Here is a 25,193-nt window from a genome sequence, read left to right on the forward strand (position 1 = left end):
CTTTAGTCTATAACCGACTCTTGAATCTGAATATAAGAGTATTCCTAGAAGTGGACCTAAAAAGAATTTTCTACATTTTGACCCAAAATGTAGTAGTGACTCTTAAATCGTCTTGCTATTGATGCTCAACTGGAAATTGGGCACAACAAACATTTGTTCCTCTTATAGATTCATTTATTTTGTTTGGTAAATTAAAAATAACTATATAGATTTTAGTATTGCTCTACCTCTATGCCTAATTGTCAATTTTACTATTCAAATCAATGTTATGAAACTCGAGTCGGACATCAACTCGGAAGAGGTCTCGTACAAGTTTTAACAAGTTTAATCGGTTAGGGCCCGGTCCAACCGGATGATGTCATAATATCATATGTAATTATATATACCATATAATTAATTAAAATAAGATAATAAGTAATAACACACTAACCAATATCATGTTTTGCATAATGTATACACATATAAATAAAAACAAAAATGTATCAAATAAGTTTAAATCTTATATAATTAGAATTAAAAATCAAAACGTAACTATCTCATATAAATATTAAATATTTAAATCCATCTAAGTATCATTCCAAACACTAAATGGGTCATTCCTGCCTCTTTGAAAATGACTTTCCCTGAAGTTGCTTAATCCATTGCAATCACTTCCAGATCTAATGGCATGCTATCCTTAAAGGATGCTTACAATTTTGTCTCAAATTATGTAACTCCTCTAATATGGTGTAAGCACGTTTGGTCTAAGGTGATTCCTCCATCTCACTCCTTCATAGCATGGAGAATTATTCATGGGAAAATGCCATCCGATTACAACCTGCAAAGAAGAGGTTGTGCTCTAGCTTCGAAATGCAATTTTTGCAACCATGCTATTGAAGACACGGATCATATTTTCCTTAACTGCTACTTTGCCACTGAGCTTTGGAATTGGATCATGTGGACTTTCTCAATAAATCTTAATCTGCTCTCCATTAAAGATTTAATTCTATCCTGCAGGAACAATTTCACACATCAACCACAACAACTTCTATTCATTTGTGCTGTTCACACAACCTCTGCAATCTGGTTCTGCATGAATCAGATTAGATTTCAGGATAGAGATGTCTCTATTAATGGTGCAATTCCTAAGATATCAAGGGACTCATCCTTCTCTGGCAACTATTCTACAATCTCCGGCAATCCTACTTTAAGAGAGCTCATCCTGCTAAAGCATTTCAACATCACTATCACTTATAACTATGCTCCTAAGATTACAGAAGTGATTTGGCAGAGACCTACGAATAGTTGGATTAAGGTAAATACTGATGGTGCTGCTTTAAGCTGCCTTGGGCATGCTGGCGAGGGAGGGATTTTTCGTGATCACAAGGGCCTATTCCTTCACAGATTTGGATGTTACTTGAACATCAAGAGTGCTCTTCACGCAGAGCTTTTTTCTGCAATTAAAGCAGTCAAAAAGGCATATAACAGAGGGTGGTGGCAACTGTGGTTGGAAGTGGACTCGGTTTTGGTGACGGAAATTTTCAATGGCGAATCTAAACCTCCTTGGACTCTCCATAATGAATGGAATCCGTGCACAAAAATCCTGAAACACATGAATTGGAAAATGTCTCATATATAGAGAGAAGGAAACTCTTGCGCAAACAAATTGGCATCCCATGCGGCTAAATCTAGAACTAATTCTTCATGGAATTCTCCTCCTACTCTCATCCTTAATGACTACAATAGGAACTTATTAGGCCTTCCTAACTATAGATTTAGGAACTTGTAACTTGTATGAACTCTTTCTTATAATATATTGTGTGCTAAAGCACATTTGCTAAAAAATAATTAAATCATTACATTTATGCATGAGATTGTATAAATAATGAAGTTGAAGTCATGACTATGAATTAATAAAATAATTAAATCATTACATTTATGCATGAGATTGTATAAATAATGAAGTTGAAGTCATCACTATGAATTAATAGGAAAATGAGAAAGTATGCAATAGTTTATTCTCACTAGATAACCAATTCATATAAGTGTCTTGTGAATTTATCTTGATTTTACTTATAATTTCTAATTTTCATTTCCTTATTCTTTGCATGATTCTTATACGTTTGGTATATTTATAATAGAGTATAATATTTATGTATTGCTATTGTAAAAATTATACATGATCAATACATCATTCATTATTCATTTATAATATTTTTTTGAAGAGTCAATGATGGTAAAATATAGATGATGAATGATATAATGATAATATATAAAACTCATACAACATGAATGCATATATTTTTTTTCCTCTCTTTATACTAATGTTACTTTTTCACATAAGAAGATAATTGGTAAGGACCAACTGCATCAATTATGTTTACTAGTATTTGATTCCTTTTAGAATACAATATTCATAAAAAATATGTAAGTACTCCAATAAGTATTAATTAATGTTGAAGACGTATCATTATCTTGGGGAGGGGGTATACCCAAAGCACCCAAAACATGTACTCATTGAGAAAAAAGAGCAAAACCCTAGGGAAGGGAGAGAAAGAACTCTCCCCATTTCCAACCTTAACATTTTAGGCTAAGGTAAGGGTCAGGTCACAGGAATAGAGGGATGCAGGGCCTGTCAATATCCGGCCCCCACATTTGAAAATGCTTGTAGAAGACGCAAACACATCCTCCAATCCTAACACCACCTCATTACTCTCTTTAATTTTAGTAACTTTTCATTTTCCAAATCTCACAAATAGTAGCTTTTATTCTGTTTCCATCTGTGGAAGAAGGACTTGGTCAGAAAGGTTTTAAGTTTTTGGTAAATTTGGTGCCTTGGATTACGATGTATAACTGTTGTGGGTATTATTGCTCCTATCTCTCTCACTATCTCTCTCTTTCAGTGTCTCTACCTCATTCTCTGACTGACAGATCTTAAGCACCAACCAACTTCCTCCACATTTATTACTTAGAAGCACACCCTCTCTCTCTTTTCTAGTTGAGAACTCTCTCTATATATACACACTACTCATCCTTCTTCATTCTCAGTTCTCTACTACTTCTCTTCGACCCTTCTTCATTTTATGATTTGGGACTTTCTTGGTTTGCCCAATGGTTTTAATTTTCATTCCTTTTAACCTTTCAACAGTTCTTTTGTTTTCTATACATTAACCATAGATAGCACTTTTGATACCCTTCTTTTTTGTAAAGAGACTTATGAGTCAATAACACTACCAAGTGGGTCTTGTTTGTTTCAATTTGTTGGCCTACACATACAGTACACCTGGGTTTGAGCCTTTGAGGCCTTACATTATTTTGTTCATCTTTGCCCTTTTAATTTGCTTTACTTTTTCTTCATTGGATTTATAAGATTTAGATTTAGGGTTAGGGTTAGGCTGTTCTACTCTCTTTTCGTCCTCCTTTCTAATTCTTAGATCCTTTGTTTCATGCTCCTTTTATCCCTCTTACACTGTCTTTTGATGGTCACATAGATCTGAACTAAAGAAACCAGTCATTGTTTGCTGGTGGAGCATCATCAAGATTCACAAGCTTTAGAGGGCTTTTGTTTGAGGCGTGGTCCCTTTGTTGTTCCAAAACAACTAGCCCTTGTGATATGAGAATCTTGATGATGCTGCAGTGGCAATAGATGACTCATACTACCAGCTTCTGCTTGGGGATTCAGATTCTCACTACACACAAACTGTGGTATATACCAGGAACAAAAGATCAGGTGATCCCAACAATTATGTAAAAAAATTATAAGGTAAGGGAGAATAACTTTATCCTCCCCCAGTTATATATATTAAGACACTTTTTTTATAATACTTTGTGTTATTTTAATAAATCGTAGTTGTGGTTGAACAACTATATGAAGACTTCCAAAACTATAATATTGTGGTTGAAATTGCCTGGGTGATGTGCAATTTAAATCACTTATAGTAGCTGGCTGTGGAAATAGTTAATCAAATGCAGGTGAACCATGTTTAGATTTAGTATGAGAGATAATGATGTGTCTGGCCTCACAGATAATGCACTGTAATCCATTCTTGTGCCAATTTGAGGTTTAGTAGTGAGTAATAATGATGGAGTTGGGTGCTTTTGATAGATCTGGCATTTGTACTGCAAAACCCTCCACTCTGCAAAGCTCAGCAGGTAAGTCTGTACGGTTGTGAACCTTTGTCTACTAACATAGATATTTGAGTGCTTTTACTTCATGGACACTTGGGGTACTCTTTTCTTTTATTCATTTTTCTATGGCTTTTATAATCTAAAATTTGATCTTACATTTTAATTTTCTTTAAAGCATATTTCTCTTTTCAGTTTTCAAATCAGTTTGGGCATGACCAGCTTTTTACTTGACACGATCCATGTGAAATATTTGCACTTTCATCAGTTTGCATAATTTTGTGAACTGAAAAGGTTCTTTAGTTTCTAGATGGTGCTGTTCAGTGGGATGTGTGTATATATCAGCTTCTTCTACTTGTGTATTTGGCTTTTTTAAAACACTTTAAACAATAAGAATCAAGTCTTCATTCTACTAGGTCTGATTTCTTCAAGAATATCATGTGAATATTTGTTCTTTATGGTTTTATATTATATGGTATGACAATGGCTTAATTGTTAGTGCTATATATGGTTTGGCCATTGTATGTTATTATAGTATATTACTTCATATTACCCATTATTGGCTGTCTATTTGAATGATCTATTCTACATGTGATTTATGTTTAGATTAGTGATGTTTTGCTTTGATATTACCTTAAATCATAATCTGAAAATTGTAAGCACTTAATTTCTTATTACTATGGTTGAATAGTAATGAGCTATTATTACCTTCTCTTGCAGTATGGATCTTCTTTCAAGCAGACCAAGTTTGGAGGATAAGTTCAAACTGAGAAATAATTCCCTATGTTGTTATGAAAACTAAAGTTGCAATAACTTGACTCTGAAAAGAAGAATTTAAAAAATAATAGTAACAAAACAAATTATAATAATTTTTATCTAGAGTGGGTTATAAGTTGTTGCCAAAAGTCCTTTCAATTTCTTGAATGCTTGCAGAACCATTTAAAAGTTGGAAATATCAGTATTTTGATATTCTTGATGGTCACCAGAAATTCAATTGATATTTTTATTTAAGAAAGATAATATTATTGAAGAGCTAAAGGGTCATACACAAATCCGAAAATGTAAAAGAGCACCCTCCAATTTTGCTGAAATCAAGCAGTTCAATTGATATTATTTGATTTTTTTTCATTTCAATCAAGACAGCAAAAAATTTCATAAACCAAAACCTTTTTTATTTTATTTTTTATTTTATACCTCCACTTGTTTAATATTCTGTCCATCACTCTCAAAAGACCACATTCCATCATGCAGCAGTCCCCATGAATGAATGATGTTGTTTTTTCTGTACCATGCATATAATTAATGCTACATGATATACTTATATTTCAGATTTCATTAGTGTCTTAGCTGCATATATTTTGTCATGCATTCAAACCGTTTGGTACCAGCAGTCCAAGAAAATAAAGATAACAAATTACACACAAAACATAAGAGGATATGTTAGCTAGGCTTGGCAAATTATGCATAGGTAGCAATTCAGTTCCTCTTTTATGCATGATTATTAAAACTGTATTCAACATTGAAATGGTAAATCGGTTCACATACTAATATGTCACAACAATTATATCGGTTATATTAACTGATTTTCATTTAAATTGTATTGATGGTTAACATATTTTCATTTAAAGTTACAAAAAATTATGAAAGTGGGTAAGTCCAAAATGTTATTTTGGAAGAACAAACACATAAATACTCAGATTTCATTAGCATCTTAGCTGCATATGTTTGTCAAGCATTCAAACCTTTTGGTACAAGCAATCCAAGAAAATAAAGATAAAGATAAGTGGATTTGTTACCTAGGCTTGGCAAATTATGCATAGTTAGCAAGTCAGATTGCCTTTTAGGCATGATTATGAAAATGTTACCGTTTCGGTTCAACTGTAAAATTCATCCTAATAATATTGATTATACAATCATACAAGTCAAATTGGTCCTACCAATTGGTTTTAGGGTCATTTAAAATGTATCAATCATATTGACATATTTTCATTTAAAATTATAAAAAAGTATTAAAGTGACTTATTTTTTTACCAAAATGTTGCTTTGGAATATCAAAGATACAACCACATATTTGGTTATACTTCTAAAACATGGTCTATTATCCGACCACATATTTGGTTTTATCACATTCTTTGTAAGTTTTTAACATTAATCTTAGTATAATATACATGTACATCTAATTCTATTGGTATCTAATTTAATTAATGAACTATCAGTTGAGTTGTTATACAACCATACCATTATCCAGTTCGTGTGATGATTGATATTTTTTTTGGTACTACCAAGGGTATCTTCTCATCTTTTTGGGTAATGAACTAATCTCTTTCGGGGTTCATGGCTACCTCTCCCAACAAGAGTCGCTCCTAGGAATTGAACTTTCAACTATGTGGATCCAATGGTGTGATGACTAATATAGTATTAATAACGTACATGTTACAAAATATATATATATATATATATATATATATATAAAACTTAATTTATTTGACCCAAATTAATGTATCTCATAGAGTAGTTAAGGTTTCATAATCACTTACATATAAGAGAGATAAACCAATTATATATACTCTATTTTGTTCCTTCTAGTTTTATCATCTTGTTTTTAGTTAAAAGCAATTTCATTTATTTTGTACAAGTGAACTATATATATATATATATGGCCTACTAAAATATTTTCTTCTCATATATGGAGAAAAAATAGATAGAAAAGTCATATTTGCTCTTAACTTAATATTAATAAGGCTTTTCGAATAATTTTCAATTCATTAATATATTTTTTATTTTATTTTCATATCATATAATTAAAAAATCTTCCACTTAATTTCACTCCACTCATTTTTTCCCCTGAACCAAATATAGCATATATCAAATTAATTTTTTTTAAATAATTAATTTATTTCTTACATCCTTTTAACCTTTTTAAATAATAATAAAAATTAAAGTTATTTTGATAGTTTTGATTCTTTTAAATGATATTACCATATTCTCTACTCATTTTTTCCTCTTAATGTAAGATATTTATTTCTGTAGAATTTCAGGTATTATAAAAAAGAGGGGATCCACTTACTCCAAGAGTAAGTTAAAAAAAACTTATTCCACATCTTAACCATCTATTCTAATAATTGGAATTAATGAGTAGATCTGGATCATTAGATTGTTCATATAATAAAAGGATAGATGTGAATTATGTTTTTTAATTTACTCTTTGAGTAAGTGAATATATTCCTATTATAAAATATCAAAGACCTAGTTTCTTTCTTTTCAGTGATTAATATTTGCGAGGGAAATACACTTCAAAATTTATTAGTTCCTTGATATCATTATATACTCTTTTATATATGTATATATACTTTGTATATAAAAGAACTATCAACAATGTAATTTATTAGTGTTTGAAATCCTAAAATTGGATTGTATTTTACATTTATCTAAGTGTATGTATGGCTTAACTTACATGTTACAAGAATACAAGCTAATAGATTAAAGTGAAACGTTTTTGTGTACATATATCACCATATCTTCAGTGGGTCCAAAATTTATTATATATAGTACAATTTGTTGTCACTTGCCAACATAAGAACATGAATATTTTGTTTTATTTCTTTTAATCTGTGGGACAATTCTTTTCCCCGCATTTTTAGTAAAGGTGGGGTGACCGTAGCACCCAGTCCAAAATGATTGATGCTCATGTCACATATGTGTGAGCTTGACGATGGATGTGTAGAAAAAAAAATACATTTTTGGACTCCCTAATTTTGATTATTTATGTTATGATATAATAAGTTGAAAATAAAAAATATAAATAAATACGTTAAAGTATAAAAATATGATAGATGCATTTGTGCAAATAAGGAAACTACGTATATAATAAAGTCATATACATTTTTTCAAACAAATGAGAGTGAAATAGATGCAAAATTGGAAAACTAAATTTGGAGATGCCTTATTTATCATTGAAAATATATTATTGGTGGAGTAGAAAAGGTGCCCAATTCATAAAAAAAGATTACGTAGAAGGTCCTAACAAATATATAATGATATTATTTAACATTCATCTACCAATCCAAAAAAGAAACCTTAATTCATTCTAATACAAAACTAATTTGGAGCACTTACCTTTGGTTTTGTTACTGGTAAAGTAAATTTTACAAACAACTTTAATCGTGTAATATTTATATAATATTAATATAAAAATTTATACACAGTCAATAGATTATCTACCATTCATTTGCATTTTTTTATGAAGAATAAATAATAATTAAACATGAATAATGTATAATACAATGATAATATATAAATTTATTATATTGTCTATGCAGACTTTTTTTTTCTCTCATCAAATTAGTGGCAAGAACAGCCAGTTTCATCCTGATTAGCATACGAATATTAACTACAGGAGCAATTATTCAAGCACTTCGTCCAGCAATAGGCCAATGTCAGTTTCTCACTTTCAAATATGAACCCTTTCCTTAACATTGCCCCATGGCTATTTCGGCTAGGCCAGTATAAACCAACTCCTTTCCTGCATGTAGGTACCATTGATAGGAGTTTTAAATTGCATTCTACAATTGCAATGATAATTATAATTTGTGGTTTTGGAAATATTCACAATAACATTATGTTAGGGAGTTTCTTAATTGAATATAACAATAGCAATAAGTACACATGGCAAAACAGGCATTGCCTGCAGGCATGCCCGTATTTTTTGCAGGCAAATTTTGCACATTTGCCCGTTTTGCCTGTTAAGTTTATGGACATTTCCGTTGGGCATGCGGGTGGCCCATAAACATAATTTAAGGAAAAAATTAGAAAATTTTAAATAAGTTATGATATAATGTGATTTTTAATCCCTAAAAAAATTTGTAATCTAATGTGATTTGTTAATTTTCACATAAAATATCAAAAATAATATTCATTTTTTATCTTCAACTACTTTATTTAATTTCATTTCATTTATTATATGAATTTTTTATTTTTTTAACTATACAACAATGTTCGCGGGCCGCCTGTTAGCCCATTTTAAAACGGACATGACATTGAATTTTGTCCGTTAAACCAATACGAGCATGCCCGCGCCCGCTTAAATTTTTGCGGGCATTTACGGGCACAGACTAAACGGGCTGGGTGGCCCGTTTTTCCATCTCTAGCAATAAGTAAAACTAGAAAATAGAATTCTGAAAATTTACTTCATGTTTATTTGCAATACTTAATAGAGAATATATATATATACAACATATAACTGTCAAGTAATCTAGATCATACATTTGATCAGATCCTACAACTAAGGAAGTTTAAAAATAGTTTACTAATTAAGAACAGTTAACAATGCTTAAAATAATTAAATTAATCTAATATGTAATTATCCAACCAAGTTGGTTTGGTTGTAGTACGGTTGGGCCTTAAAGGGACAATAGAGGCCCTATCATTGCTCATTCCATAAAAAAAACCTTGTCCTCGTGGTTTTTAGTGTGAGTTGTTGGAGCATGTTGGCCCATGGTATTAGCCTGGGAGAAGTTAGCATGGATGACTTGGTCAACACAAGGGAGAGAAGATTTAATTGGTGGTGAACAACTGGAATCCATGAGAAAGGAATCCAAGGAAACAGACGGTTCAGATGCAGCAATGTTTGGGCGGGAAGATCGAATGGCTGAGAGTGTTGTCGTGTCTGTAGAAGGATGAAGACATGTTGGATGTGGTCCAGTCTTCACATGGGTGCAACAGTTTAGTGGGAATGCAGTCAGGCCTAGGGACATGTGTCACGTTGGCAGTAGATTGTGTCCCGTTTGTGTAGTACGTGTCCAACTCTTTCTTGGACAATGGGAGGTTTCAATGACACTTTTAATTAGTGCATTAATGAGGCAGTTGTCATTTGAAATTAGTGGTGCAGATGGGGTTTTTATTTTGAGGTGGACGATTTAGATGGGTTGGGAAATACATTATTAATTTTTTTAACATGTGAGAGAAACTCCCTATGTATTAGTTTAGACGATTGGTTTCCATAGAGATTTTTTAAGTTGTGGTTGGTGAGAGTGTTTTCTGCAGAGTTGTGGGTCTATTGAGTGACGTGTGAGGGTTCTAAAATATTCTTCTCCTTATGGGTAGTACTAAAAGTTTTATTGGGAGTGACTGAAACCTCTATTGAGTGGTTAGTGTCTTCAGGTTTTGAACTTTGAATATTGCATATATCTGTAGTGGTGTGAAAGAGGTGAAAGAGGAATGAAGTGAGCTTCTGGATATCCATAGAATCATCGTAGGAGAGAGACATGAAAAACTATATGTATACATGCAGCCAGAGGTAAAGATAGTTCATAGGCAACAACTCTAATGCGGCGTTGAACTTGGTAAGGACCGAAGAACTTCGGTGAAAGCTTGTTGGATCTACGATTTGCAAGGGATTTTTGTCGGTATTGTTGAATTTTTAACAATACTCAATCACCAACTTCAAAGGTAATGGCTCTTCTTCCTAATTCTGTTTGAGCTATCATTCTTTGTTTGGCTCGTAGTAAATTATCTTTAAGAGTGGAAATGATTGATGTTCTTGTTTGTAGACTTTGTGCAACTAGAACATCATTATTAGAGGAGTCGAAGTTAGTGCGTAGGGATGGTTGTTATCAACCGTAGACAACTTCAAAAGGTGACATGCTGCTGGAAGAGTGTTTGTTGGTATTGTACCAATATTCTGCAAGCAGAAGATGTTGGTACCATTTGTGTGGTTAGTTGCCGTTAAAGCAACGAAGGTACGTTTGGAGACACTTGTTGACAACTTCGGTCTGTCCATCTAATTACAGGTGATAAGCCAAAGTAAAACAAAGATTTGTGACGAGGAGTCGGAAGAACTCCTTACAAAAGCTACTGAGAAGTATATGATCTTGATCTGAAACAATAGATCGGGGAACACCAGGGAGACGTACGAACTCTGTAATGAAGTGGTGAGCCAGAATCTCAGTAGTAAATTTTGTTGTAAGTCCAATAAAGTGAGTACTATTGGAAATGTGGTCGATGATGACCCAAATGTCTATATGACCATGGGATAGAGGTAAGTAGGTGATAAAATCCATTGAAATGTCATCCCATATTTTATTTGGAATTGGTAGTGGTTGAAGTAAGCCATTTTATTTTGCAGGAATATATTTGTTGTATTTGAAGATGGTGCAATGGTGGAGAAAATTTTTGGTATCATTGTATAGACCTGGCCAGTAGCAAGAAGCGGCTAGACGTGCAAAAGTGGGTTTCAGACCCGAATGACCAGCAGTAGGAGTTGAATGGAACTCAGTTATAAGGGAAGCCCGAAGTCCTAGAAGACTAGGTATGAAAACTTTATGTTTATAAAATATGAGTACCTTGGAGAAGTAGAATTTATTTTTCATGTTAGTATCCATCTTACATCTTCAACTCTATTAGAGGTACTAGTCCGATACTTGATTTCATAATTGAACCCGATTAGTTTAGTGGCCCATTTTTTATGTTCTGGTGTATGTAATGCTTGTGTAATGAAGTGTTTTAAGCTTTGTTGATCTATTAAAATTCAAAAATGCCTTCCAATTAAGTACTGATGCAAATTTTTATTGCTTCTGCAATAACAAATATTTCACGTAAATAGGCAGAGACATGTTGCATGTGAGGAGTAATTTTGGGAAAGGACGGCCCCAATAGCCATTGTCGAAGCGTCAGTTTCCACATCAAATGTCTTCGTGAAATCTTGAAAAGAGAGAACTTGATTTTTTGTCATTTCATTTTGTAATGTTGTAAAGTCCGAATGAGTCGTCTCAAACCATGTAAAAGTATTCTGTTTGAGTAGGTCGATGATAGGAGTGGCGAGAGTAGCATAAGTTTTTACATACTTGCGATAAAATCTAGTAAGGCCCAAAAATCTGTGAAGGGCTGTTAGTGAATGGGGCTTTGGCCAAGACAAGGTCGCTTGAAATTTTGTCTAGATCTGGTTGAACACCTTCGGGCGAAATGATATGCCCCAAATAAGAAACTAAATCAACACCAAAAACACATTTGGACAATTTTGCATAAAATTGGTTAGAAGATAATATGGTCAACACAATATCAAAGTGATAAAGATGATATTCTAAGGTGGCATTGTAGACCAAGATGTCATAAAAACACTAGAACAAATCGACGTAAATGAGGGCGATGCAGATCATTCATAACAACTTAAAAAGTAGATGTGACATTAGTGAGACCAAACGACATAACTAAAAACTCGGAGTGGTCGTCAAATGTGCAGAAAACTGTCTTATGTGTAACTGATGGGTTGACCCGAATTTGGTGGTACCCTGACCGCAAGTCAATTTTTGAGAATATTGTAATACTGAGATGACAACTAAGAGAGGTCAGGGTGAATTAGTTGTTTAAAAACTATGACAGATTTTTCTGTAAAATTCCAGAGTTAATAGCAGCATAAAAGTTATGCAGAAAATACCTAATTCTCGTCTAATTTTATAGAAAGGTTATGTTGCTAAAGGTTTAGTAAATATATCTCCTAGTTTATCATGAGTATCAACAAATTCTACAGACACGTCTTTCTTTTGGACATGGTCCCTAAGGAAGTGATGTCTTATATCTATGTGTTTGGTTCTCAAGTGCATTACTGGATTCTTTGTGAGATTTATAGCACTAATATTGTCACATTTTAGGGGAATGCATCCTAAGTCTAAGTCATAATCTTGTAATTGTTGTTTAAGCCACAACACTTGGGCACAACAACAACCTGCTGCTATGTATTCTACCTCAGCAGTACTTAGGACAACACATACTTGTTTCTTGCATTACCATGAGACCAATGCATTTTAATATATAATAAGTATCACTTGTACTTTTTCTCTCAGTTTTGCATCTAGAAAAATCTGAATATACAACCAAATGACATACACTTCCTTTTGTAGGTTTGGACAAGTACATTTAAGATGATCTAGTTTTCTGCATATAGAACATGTGGAGTCTTGCTTTGATGTTGATACTTCATTATTTATTGTGGACCTTTGTACTTCTTTACTTCCATGTATTCTTCCTAGAGTGTCCCAAATTTCTTTTGATGATTTGCAACTTGACACTCTATTTTTCCCCCTCCTATAGCAGAAGTAAGAATATTTTTGGCTTTAAGGTCGTATTGCACCTTCTTTTTGTCTTCATCATTCCATGAAGATTTCGGCTTCACTTCCCTCACACTATTGACAACTATGAAGGATTCATACGGTCTTTCGTCAATCGCGTTCCAAATGTCTAGATCTTGAGATTCTACAAAGATTCTCATTTTGATTTTCCAGAAATCATAACATTCTCTAATAAAACTTGGAGGGCGATTAATGTTAGAACCTTCTCTGAGAAATGATATTGCGGTTATCTTAGATTCAGGAATAGGTTTGAGAATAATTTATTCAAACAAACTCTGGTGCCAATTGTAAGACTGGGATGACAATTAAGAGAGGGATGAATTAGTTTTTTAAAAACTATGACGGGTTTTTATGCAAAATTCAAGACTTAATAGCAGTGGAAAAATTATGCAGAAAATATCAAGTAAATTTAAGGAGTTTAAGGGAGAAGAGAGTACTCAAAGATTTTATATTGTTTCACCTTCTTGTCCACCAAATGCTACATCCAGTACTCTTGCAACACAAGAGATTTCTTCACTAGATATTAATAGGGATGACAAAACAACCCGACTTGTGGGTACCCTTGGAAATACCCGCAACGGGTACCCACAATAATAGCTTGTGGGCGGGAGTGGGTTTTGTGTTAAATTTATATATTTAGTTTTTAGTTAAATTTTTATTTATATTAATTATTATTTTAAGATTATATATCATATACTTTATTATTATTTCATAATAAATTACACCTATTTAATTATGATCATAATTTATCATATAAATATCATATTATTCATGTAATAATTATTTTTACCTATTGATTATTACAAATTATATAAATATATAATTAAAATTAAAAACTCGTTGGGTACCTGCAAATACCCGTTACTCGCACGGGTACCCACAAATATTTTGGGTTTGGGCATAGGAAAGCACTACCTGCGCCCGCCCGCACCCGTTGCTATCCCTAGATATTAAGAGTAGCAATTACAAATTCTCACCCCGAGATTTCCTTGTACCTTACTCACTCTCTAATACATATATCACTATTTGGAAAACACCGTTTTCAAGTTACTATATCCCCTTTCTTATCACATCCTTCTGAAAGAAAGTAATTCAACAAATTGAATGAAGAAAACTTTAGCTATGGCAATGATTGCCTTTACAAGATTTGAAACTATGAACTCTTGCAATCTAATAACTTTTTGTGTACTTTAATACTAATGCTTAGAAGGTTTGAATAACTTTGAACCAACACTTAAGGTAACTTCAGAAAATATATTCTGAAAGTTAAGAACAAGTTGCAAGAAGTGTAAAGCAAGTATTTCAGAAAAGTTTAGATTGTGTATGTGAGTTATATCTTGTGAATTATGAGTTTTAATGCCTTTAAATAGGATTTCCCATCAGTCATAACACCTCTACGAAAAGGTAGGAATTGATTGCAATGAAACCATTTCGTTTGGGATGAAAGTTGTGTAGTTTGAATCTAAAAAGTGGTGCAACAGCTCTCAGTAATCAATTACCTAATCGATTACCCAAACATTCTGTCCAACCGAGTAATTAATTTTCACAGGCTGTAATCGATTACTCACAGGTTGTAATCGATTACCCAATTGTTCTATCCAACAAAGTAATTGTTTACCGTATTGTGTAATGGATTACTCAAAAAGGTGTTATCAATTACCCTGATCAATTTTTATTGGATAACTCATTTCTCACTCATGTAACATGTTACTTAGTTCTGGTAACTACTTAGTCATAGTAACCTGTGACTTAGATCCAGTAACTTGTTACACAATATTATGAAAATTGTTTTTATTTATACTTGTAGTTTTCAATTTTTTTAAAATACTTTTGAGCATTACTACTATTTGTATATAATAGAGTATAAGGATAGAAGTACATAAAGTTTTAGATTCTAAATCATTGAAGCTTTATCTTCATTGTGTTCATAAGTATTCTTCTTTTTCTTCTTTATGTGATGTTGGTGTCTTCATCAAAATCGTGTCAAGGTCAGGAGCAAGATCTTCTTCACAAATATGATAGTACCTCCCAATTCACCTAGTAATTCATTGATCGTTAGAATTAGAAAATGATCAGGAATATTGATAGAATTTAAAGCTCGATAGTCGACACAAATACGCCAAGTACCATCTTTTTTGCGCACCAATAGAACTGGTGAAGAGAATGGACTGGTGCTAGGAGCAACAATCCATGTATTTAGCACATCCTTCAACATAGAAGTTATGATTTCTTTTTTAGAGTGAGGATAGCGGTAAGGTTTTATGCTGACATGGGTAGAGTTAGGAAGTAAGGGTATATAATGATTGTGGGGTCTATATGGTGGTAGTTCAATTTGAGTTTCGAACATGGAATCAAATTTATTTAGGAGTGTTTCGATTTGAGGATTGGGATGGTGAGTGGAATTATAGGATTAGGTAGATGAATAGTTGTTTGGTGAGAGAATTGTGATAACATGGAAGGTAGCCATGTTGTCTGTGTGCAATAGTCGAGTAATTTAATGGAGGGTAGAATGTAGGGGTCCAAGAGTATGTTCACCAATAAGAGTGATAGATTTACTTCCAGTAGTATCCATGTGAACTAATGTATTGGAGGGCAATTCAATGTTAGAGTCCATAGGTTGTAAATCATTGTTAGTGGATAGATTAGGATCATCATCCAATGGTAAGAGAAATTTCTTGTTTTGATAATGAAGGTCCAAAATAAAATTTTCATCACAATTATAACATGGACCTTGTGCTCGTCGTTCTTGCATTTTTTAACAGTAGATAAATGATGAATAAGAATAAGGTGTGTAGTGGGAATAGGTTGAGGTGTAGTGGAAATGTTGGACAAGGGTTTGGGTAGAGTATGTTGTGGATAGTTTATGGGTAATCAGGAAAATTTGTGTGTAGAGTGAGAAGAGTCTGAAAATTTGTGTGTAGAGTGAGAAGAGTCTGAAAATTTCGCTTCAACTAGTTTTGCCAATCCTAATGCATCAGAGATTGATTTAGGGCGTAGAGTAGCAAGTTCTCGTTTAATCTCAAGGAGGAGGCCTGAAATAAAACAATTTAAAATGACCTATTGAGATAAGCCATAAATTTTGTTACACAATTTTCCAAAGTGTTGTTGATATTGAGCCACACTTCCAAATTGTTGCAATTTAAATAGTCCGGCCTGATGGTTTGTGTAGGAAGAGAGACCGAAGCGAATCTCCAAATCTCTGGTAAAAGAAAACCAACTAGTAAGTTGAGAATCATGGAACATCCACTTAAACCAACTAAGGGCCTCTCCTTGCATGTAGAAGGAAATCATAGATAATCTTTAATCGGGGAACTAAATACATTTGAAAAATTATTCTGCTTGAAATATCCAATCCAAGGGCTCAGAACCGTCAAAAGGAATAAGTTGTAGTTTGGGTGGACGAGGTAGGGAATTAGAGAACAATGGTGGAATTGAAGTGGAAGGATTATGGTGTGGTGGAATAGGAAAATGGTTTTGTGTATGTGGGAGAGTGGAAGATGTCATAAATGGGGGTGGAATGTATGTAGGGGTATGGGAGGAAGAATTGGGAGCATAGGGAATAGTAGGGGGTTAGGATTGGACAGGTTTTTCAACATGAATTGCAGCCAATTTATCAATGAGTGTGTGTAAAACAATAATAAGAGTGTCATGCTGAATATCATGTTGATCTTGATGTTCTTTTAGTTTCTCTAGAAAAAAGATTTATCAGGTTCTTTGTGTGAATTTTTAGGAGGCATTGAGGGTAATGAAAACACCAAAATGTTTAGAGAGTTTCTTAATTGAGTAAGGATAGCAATAAGTAAAACTAGAAAATAGAATTCTAGAAATTTACTTCATGTTTATTTCCAATACTTAATAGAGAATATATATAGATACAACATATAACTGTCACATAATCTAGACTATACATTTGGTCAGATCCTACAACTAAGGAAGTTTAAAAGCAGTTGACTAATTAAGAACAATTAACAATACTTAAAATAATTAAATTAATATAATATGCAATTATCCAACCAGGCTAGTTTGGTATAGTTGGGCCTTAAAGAAACAATGGAGGCCCTATCACATTGTGACCACATCAACCATATTTTCTCAGAACCATATGTAATTACCACACAATTTAATGCAACAACAACCTAAAGGAGTGACGTATTGTAAGCTCTCATTTAAAATTTCAGGTGAAATTGAAGTCTTCTTGAGTGCAGGATAAGCATTCATGGATTGACTTGCATGAGAATGTTGCATGATAGTGGATTCTCATACTAATAAATATGGGTATGACGAAACCAAATAGGTAATAGCATTCCTGATTCCAAATTATTTTTTGTGTAAAAATTTGAGTGACTATTTTTTATTAAACATGTTTTTGGAAGTGCACTTTCATAAACACGTTTTTTAAGTGGCATAAACACGTTTTAGATAAGGGTAATGAAAAAAGATAAATATTAATAGAATTTTGCAAAAATTAGCAGACAATTTGTTCAGTTTCAAATTATAATTAAAGTTACCAACAGGCATTGGTTCAAATGGTACATATATGATTCCCCTTAAGCAAGAACTCATATTCGAGTCTTGTGGATGGAAAAAATACCCGTTGGGATAGTTAGTCCCACTTATCTATGAAAATTTAGATTGTAAAATCCACTGAACCTTAAATTCGAAAGTTTGATTACTGTGAGCGATATTTGTTGAGAAGACAACCATAAATCCTAAAGGAATTAATTCATTACTCATAAAAGATAAAGAATACCCTTAGTAGTACCAAAAAATATAAACACTTATACAATCAATATATTATTTAATATTCATTTATATTATTTTTTAGAAGACAAATAATAATAAATATGAACAACAAATGATAATCCAATATATAAAACTTTTTCTTGGTTATTTTTTTTTCGTTTGCCCTTATTCTAACTTACAAGCAGTAATCACATGGCTGCCTTGTAAATTTTCCCTAGCGGGCTTCGCCCTAAAGAAAAACAAATAAATTCGGCCATCAACGACCCGTTTCAGCTTCACCCGACAAGAACCGGTTTGAGTTATCTGAACTGTGTTGTGAAGCAAATTTCGGAGTCCACCATGTCTGTTTCCTTAGATTGTCGTTTACCATTTGTCTTCATGAAACTTACCATACACTGTTCCTCTCTAAACCCACTTTGTTTTCTCCTGTTTCAACAACAATGCCATTCATTTCCAAAATTCAGCGCCAATCTGATTACAACCTCTTCAGTTCAACCACTCCTATTTCCGTATTGGGTACTCTCTTGAACCCTAATTCCACCTCAAAATTTGAACTTTTTTGTTTTTGTTGGTGGGCGTGTTTTGTTTTGGAATTGGATACAAATGGGTTCTGAATTTAAGTTTAAAGTTCGTTTCTTTTGGTGAATTGTTAGATGAGCAGGAGATAGTGAAACCTGTGTTATTTTCCGCAACATTGTGCAAAGGCCACGCCATAAAATCACTGGTATCATATGTTCCTACACTATCACCATTCTTTTTATTATAGTTGGAAAGAAACAAAATATAGTTGAATATGAGCTAACAAAAAAGATTAAAGGTCTAACTGTTTCTTATTCTATGTGATACATTTCAATACTTATTTAATATTTAAACCGTAATTTTAAATTTCGTTTTCGTTACCAATTTGAGTAGTGGCACAAAGAGTACACATAGTTGTACAGGTGATGTTACCTCCTAAAAACTTTACACAAATTAAACTCAATAAAAAAATTGCTCTGGACCTTGGGTAAATAATAAAATAGAAACATTGCATTGGAAATCATATATTTTAAACTACTAATATATTTGTATACACAAATTTCCAATGTAAGGTTTCTATCTTGGATTCCTTTATAACTTCCCCATGATTTATTTCTGAATTTATGCCCTTATGTATGTGAAGATTGTATTTTTTTGATACTATCAAGGGTATCCCTCACACTATGTGTAAGGAATTAATCCCTTTCAGGGTGCATGGCTCCCAACAAGCGTCGCTCTCAGGAATCGAACCATTGGCCTTTTGGTCATCCTGAAGATCTAGCGGGTCTTACACCACTTGAACAATGCCTTGTTGTATTTGCTATTAAGCATACAGAAACACTGTTATGTTACGTGTTGGATGATTATTTTTTACTACATTCTGTAAGAATTGACATGTATTTATTAAGTCTGACCCTTTTATTCCCACCTAGTGGGATTAAGACTTGGTTTTTGTTGTTGAACCTTTTTATTATTTAAGAAGAATCTGCATGAAAGTCAGCAAAGAAAATGACAATTATGTCTTGTATTGAATGGTTATTCTTTAACATTCTGTAAAACAGGAGAAACTGTCACTATTGTGGGTGACCATGATCCAGCATTATTGAAATACTTTGATCGCACTCGCTCTAGACCACCCTCAGCATTTGACAGCAATGTTGTTTGCCAATTTGAAACAATGGAATATGTAAGTATCCTCTGGTTACTTTTTTGTAAATATAGGAAGGAAAATAGGACTAGTGTTTTGAACCTTTTGGGTATTATTTGTGATATGTTTAAGGATTCAATTTCCAATGATCATCTACTAGTCTGTGATATTTGGTTCTGTAATGTGTGCTATATGTGTTTGAAGTTGCACTTCTTATTCAGGCTATGGTCTATTTTGGTGATTGCATGTCATGCCCTTTTTTTATTGATAACTAGAAGTTGTACTTGATGAGAACTTATTGTAGCGTCACTTCTGTTATTGCTTTAAGATCCATTTGGACTAAAAGAGATATCCATGCTGTTTAGTTGTTGATTCAGGGTTCAGCCAAATTGAATACAAGAAGCAATACCTGAATCCTGCTTAGATATTTATTTACTAACTAAATGTGTCAAAATATCTTCTCTTTTGCCCTGGATAGATATCAGCTGTTGCATCCTGCCGATATATATTTAACTATTGCATAAGGGTTTCTTCATAGATAAATCTCATAATTATAATTTTCTATTCTAGATCTCAACATTTCTTCACGGTCTTACGTATTGATACTTCCCACTAGTCCTACGGTCCTAGCACCAGTACAATGACAGTGGTGCCTTGCTCTAGGCAATGCTGAGACGAAGTAAATAGATAAACTTATGTGATATAGTGGGGCTTGATATGGAATCATAGGCTCATAACAGCTAGCTAGGAAGGAGGGGAACCATGCTAATTTTTTTTAAATAAGGTCACACTTGTCGACATGCTTAAAGTGTTTGCTTCATTTATTCTGAAGAACTTGTCAAGGAAGGCATTGCTGACATTTTCTTTCATCTACAGATTCTTGACTTTGGATTTGACCGGTTGGGTGCAAATGGATCACGGGTATGGCTGTATGTGGAACAGTGTTTTTTTTTTTTTTCATTTTCATTCACTAGCATGCAGTTTGTTTTTATGCTGTTGATCTATGAAGCACAGATACGGATACGTGTATCGGATACGATACGTATCCAATACGTTGACACGTATTTTTTCTAAAATATAGGATACGATACGTTCAAGGATACGTGTATGAAATAATAAAAAACACATAAAATATAATAAAATTGTAAGTGTAAATCAAAATATCTAAAAATATCCAAAGTAAAAAATATAATGGAAATTGAAAATCATTGTCCTCCAAAATTCCAAGTACCAAAACTAGAAAATATAGTAGAATAATTCATAAAATTACTTATTGTCTAGCCCTAGAAATAAAAATAATATCAGTTTCATCTCCTCTTTGACGGTGATGTTGTGGATCGGAGAGTCGGTATGGTATTAGTCTTTGTGGCCTTTAAATAAGTTGGTGTTTATTGAAAACGAATCTAATACGTGTCTTGATATTTATTTATTTTATTTTATTTTTTAATTTTTGGATACTCTAGGGATACATATCCTTCGTGAATTCGAGTGTATCCGTGTCGGACACCGACATGCGAGGGTGTTCGACGAATCCGTGCTTCATAGCTGTTGATATTGTATAGTGATATTAAACTCTGATGTGATTAAGTTTGGAGTGCAAGTAAAACTTGGTGGTCGGCATGATTTTGTTGCCTAGGAGATCCTTGGTTTAGTAAATGCATATTTTCGTTGTTTTGGCCATTCTAGGATTTGCATAATTTTAACCCACTCTTCTATTTTTATGTTTAGTGCCAGAGCAGAATGATCATCATGTCCTAATCACAGAATGTGTATGCAACCCAGTTCAGTCTCATAGTAAAATGGGAGAACTTCTTTTCGAGACTTATGGAGTTCCGTCTATAGGTATTGATACATTGTTAACCTTACCAGAAATATAGTCTTCATATTTTACAAGCGGCCTTAGTCGAAGCAGAAATGTTGGCTGGCCTGCTACCTTATGGCTTATGCCCAATCCATACCACATGATCCATTCTCAAAGGGAAAAACAATTTCTATGTAAAGCCCTAAAAGAAAATATTATATTCAGTGTATCTCGTAGTTGTCACTATTTTACTCACAAAGCTATCTGTGGTTTTCTCTTTATGCCAATGGCAGCCTTTGCTGTTGATGCAGCATTCAGCTATTATAAGTATAATCAACAATGAGGAGTTTGTGATAAAGATGGTCTTGCTATGTGTCCTGAATTTACTACAACCCATGTGATACCAGTATTCTTTTTATGTTATTAACACTACGGGTTTTATATGTCATGGAAATGAGCTTATAATCCTTTGATGCAGATTATTATAGTTAAATTTGTAAATGCTATATGTTTTGTATGTTATAGTCGTTATTGTAATTATAATAGCTAATATTGTTTTATGTGCTTGCTTTTCTCTTGAGCCTTTGTTGAATGTCTCACTGAGGGAGGGCTGTAATGTAATGGAAACAACTCTCCTTTTTGCACCTGCATGTGCCTTTGTTAGCAGTTGCATGTAATTTTTGTATCTCTATGCCTCATTTTGCTCTTAGCTGCGCCGTGCCTGGCTGCGTCTTGTTTATTTATTGTCAAGATATTTTGGTGTATACTACTACCTACAGATAAAGGGACATTATTATGGTCTTTCTGTTAAAAAAACATTAAAAGGTTGATGTGCCTCTAGCGAGTGAAAGAGGGTGTGAGTAGTTGAGACTTGAGAGCAAAAGCTGTTCCTACTTTTCTGTGAAGGAGGATATGCCTCTAGCGAAAAGATTTACTGATATAAGAATAAGGAACTCCTATATATAAAAAATAGGTAATTGGTTTTCTGAAATATGTAAAAATCCAGTATTTCAGTTCTTCTATATAGCAGAGTTGCTGATAGCATTTAGATCGCTTACCAAGTGTGTAATGTGTTAAATATTCTTTATAGCAATGTTTTTTTCCGGTTTGTAGATGGGGAGCCTATTTATAAAGGAAGCTGCTGCATTAATGTTGGTGGATACCATGTGACTGATTATTGAAAGCAACTTCTTTCACTTAAATATCGTTCTCATATGTGAGTAATTAAATCACTAGCTTCTGTTATTGTCCAACTGAGTGCTAAATACTTAGTACCTATTAAGTTTCATTAAATTCTCAATGCAGGACTAGATTTACATGGGAAAAGGTCGAAGACTTGAAGATGGAACATTGTTATATTGCACCAGACTATGTTTCTGAAGCTTGGTTGTTTCAGGTAAGAATTGTTCTATTCTGTCTATGTTTGTCGGGCTTTCTTTTTTTTGGGTTACAACTGTTTCCTAAGCCCTATTGTTTCTGAGACTTTACTTCATTAATCATCTGGCAGAAAGGAGCCAAGGAGGCTGAAGAAAAGACCAGATGCTGGCAGCTCCCTTGGGTTCCTCCCCCGACTGACGAGCCTCCTTCTGAGAATGAGATTGCCAGAAAAGCAGCAATAAAAGAGAAACAAGGTCAAAGATTGGAGAAATGGCTGAGGCGAAGAGGTCATCTAAGATAAATGAACTGGAAAATGAATTACATGGCTTGAAATTTCTTTTAGATCAGCTCAAACAAGTTGGAGATAGGAACATTCCATCTTTCCTAGCAGAGACTGGCTAGAATCTCGGAAGGAGATAGAATCTGCCCCGATGACATGCTGACCCCAGACCAGGTCAGTTTGCGTATCAAATAGCTGATCACATTCATCATTAGATTGAACTACCTGTTTTCCGACCCCTTAAATGTACTAGTAAATGTTTTGCTCCGAGACATATTTGCTTACAATCTTAATATGCAAGTCATTTCTTTGCATGCTGTTCTTTGTGCCTAGTGAAGTTCACAATATTCATTGTTGTGCTCTATTGATAGCTCATTGAAAAGAAGAAACGTTTATCACTCAAATCCATGTTTGAAGGACGAGAGCGATTAAAACAGAAGCGCCATGAAGAAGAATTGGAACGAGAGAGGAAACAACACCTTGAGGAGGAGAAACACCTCTATGTTTCATCAGTTCATGCTTTATTTTATTTTAAATTATTTTGTTGCTTGTTTATGTGAGTATAAGGGCTTTCAATCATTTTTAACATGGTCACATGGGTACAACTAAATGAGAGAGGAATACACCTTCTGTCTAATTTAAGGTTACTAGAGGCCTTAACAAGAGAGGGAATAGTGTCTACGGTACTATATGCTTTAACTATTTTTTCGGGCATGGCTTTTGCACAGTACATGACTTGAATAATGTAAAGGATCCAGTACTTGTATATTATACTCTAAACATTTCTTTTTGGTTTTTTCTCTTATTACTGTAGAGAGAACCCAGAGCTTTACTTGGAACAATTGCATGCTAGATAAACAAAGACCTTTTGAATAAAGTTGACCAGCGAAAACGGCTCAAGACAAATGGAGGTGGCCATACCAATGGAAATAATTTGTCTGGAGGTGTTGGCCGTGGTGAGAGACTGGGTGCTGCTCAAAGGGAAAGGATGCGCCTCTTGACAGCTGCTGCTTTTGATCGCGGTAAGGGTGAGGATACATTTGGCGCCAAAGATGAAGATTGGCAACTTTACAAACTGATGAGCAAAGATAATGATGATGACGAACGATGATGGACCAGATCGGGATGAAACAGAACTATCTCGCATCTCTTTGAGGCTCCAGGTTAGGTTATTTCTTTTGCGATGTTAAGCTTACAGCTATTATGTATTGGTGTACAGTTTATTAGCAATTGGCATGGTTTTATTAAATCACCCTTGTAAATAGTGTCTTGATGCATAACAACAACAAAAATCGAATTGTTGCTTCGGTTGGACTTGGACCCAACATTTGTGCTGAAGACAGAAGCAAGTACCCTTGAACCTGCTGATGTGCCACGTTCGCATTCTCTCACCAAAGAAGATTTTTCAGATGCCCCGAAATTCTGTTTAGTCCAAACTGGATTGCGGTTGATCAGTTAGGATTAGATGAGATGGCAGGGGTCTCATTAAGAAGGTTACCATACATGGATAAGAGCTTAGAAGAGAGATTGACTAGTTCCATACTTGTGACTGGTGGAAGCTCCCTTTTCCCTGGTATCGCCTCGAAGCCGGAATTGGTATGATTAGACCTTGTGGATCGCCTTTAAAAATAGTTAGAGCTCTTTATCCAGTAATTGATGCGTGGGGTGGGGCTGCTGATTATGCGTCAGCGCCGCAATTCTATACACAAACTTTCAGTAAGATGGATTATTATGAAAAAAGCGAAGCCAGGCTTGTAGATTTATCTTTGTAATTGACTTGGTAGATTTATCTCTTAGCTCTTTTTTGTCCACTGAGACTTGTAGTAGTAATGAATGCATCACAATAATACATATGCATCACATTCTCATAAGACTAATCTAATGCATAATCATACCATGTAGGTTTGCAACATTGCATGGAGTAAAAATGTGAATGAGCTATGAATTGGTAGTTCCAGAATCAGAAAAATAAATATCTAGCCTTATGGGCAAGTTTTTATTAGGTAGCAACTTTAAGTATTAAATATATCTAAGCCATAAAACTTAAAAAGTTATTTATAAATCACATTTTAGACAATTTCGTTGTTTATAAGTATAAGT

At 33.7% G+C, this 25,193-nt stretch overlaps 1 protein-coding gene, 2 long non-coding RNA genes and 1 pseudogene across 3 annotated transcripts; 3 read left to right on the forward strand and 1 right to left on the reverse strand.

Annotated features, from left to right (window-relative positions):
* On the forward strand, window positions 800–1,618 carry LOC109344541. Its single transcript, XM_019583306.1, has one exon. The coding sequence runs from the start codon at window positions 800–802 to the stop codon at window positions 1,616–1,618; it is 819 nt and encodes a 272-aa protein (XP_019438851.1).
* LOC109344788 lies at window positions 3,901–4,925 on the forward strand. Its single transcript, XR_002107337.1, has 2 exons — window positions 3,901–4,131; window positions 4,825–4,925. It is a non-coding gene; the product is annotated as an uncharacterized LOC109344788 (long non-coding RNA).
* Window positions 3,994–4,993, reverse strand: LOC109344789. The gene is made up of 2 exons (XR_002107338.1): window positions 4,957–4,993; window positions 3,994–4,924 (listed from the first exon to the last, which is right to left on the reverse strand). It is a non-coding gene; the product is annotated as an uncharacterized LOC109344789 (long non-coding RNA).
* On the forward strand, window positions 18,185–24,960 carry LOC109345115 (annotated as a pseudogene).

Source organism: Lupinus angustifolius, chromosome LG04 (assembly GCF_001865875.1).
Source record: "Lupinus angustifolius cultivar Tanjil chromosome LG04, LupAngTanjil_v1.0, whole genome shotgun sequence".
In the NCBI taxonomy this organism is placed as follows: Eukaryota; Viridiplantae; Streptophyta; class Magnoliopsida; order Fabales; family Fabaceae; genus Lupinus; species Lupinus angustifolius.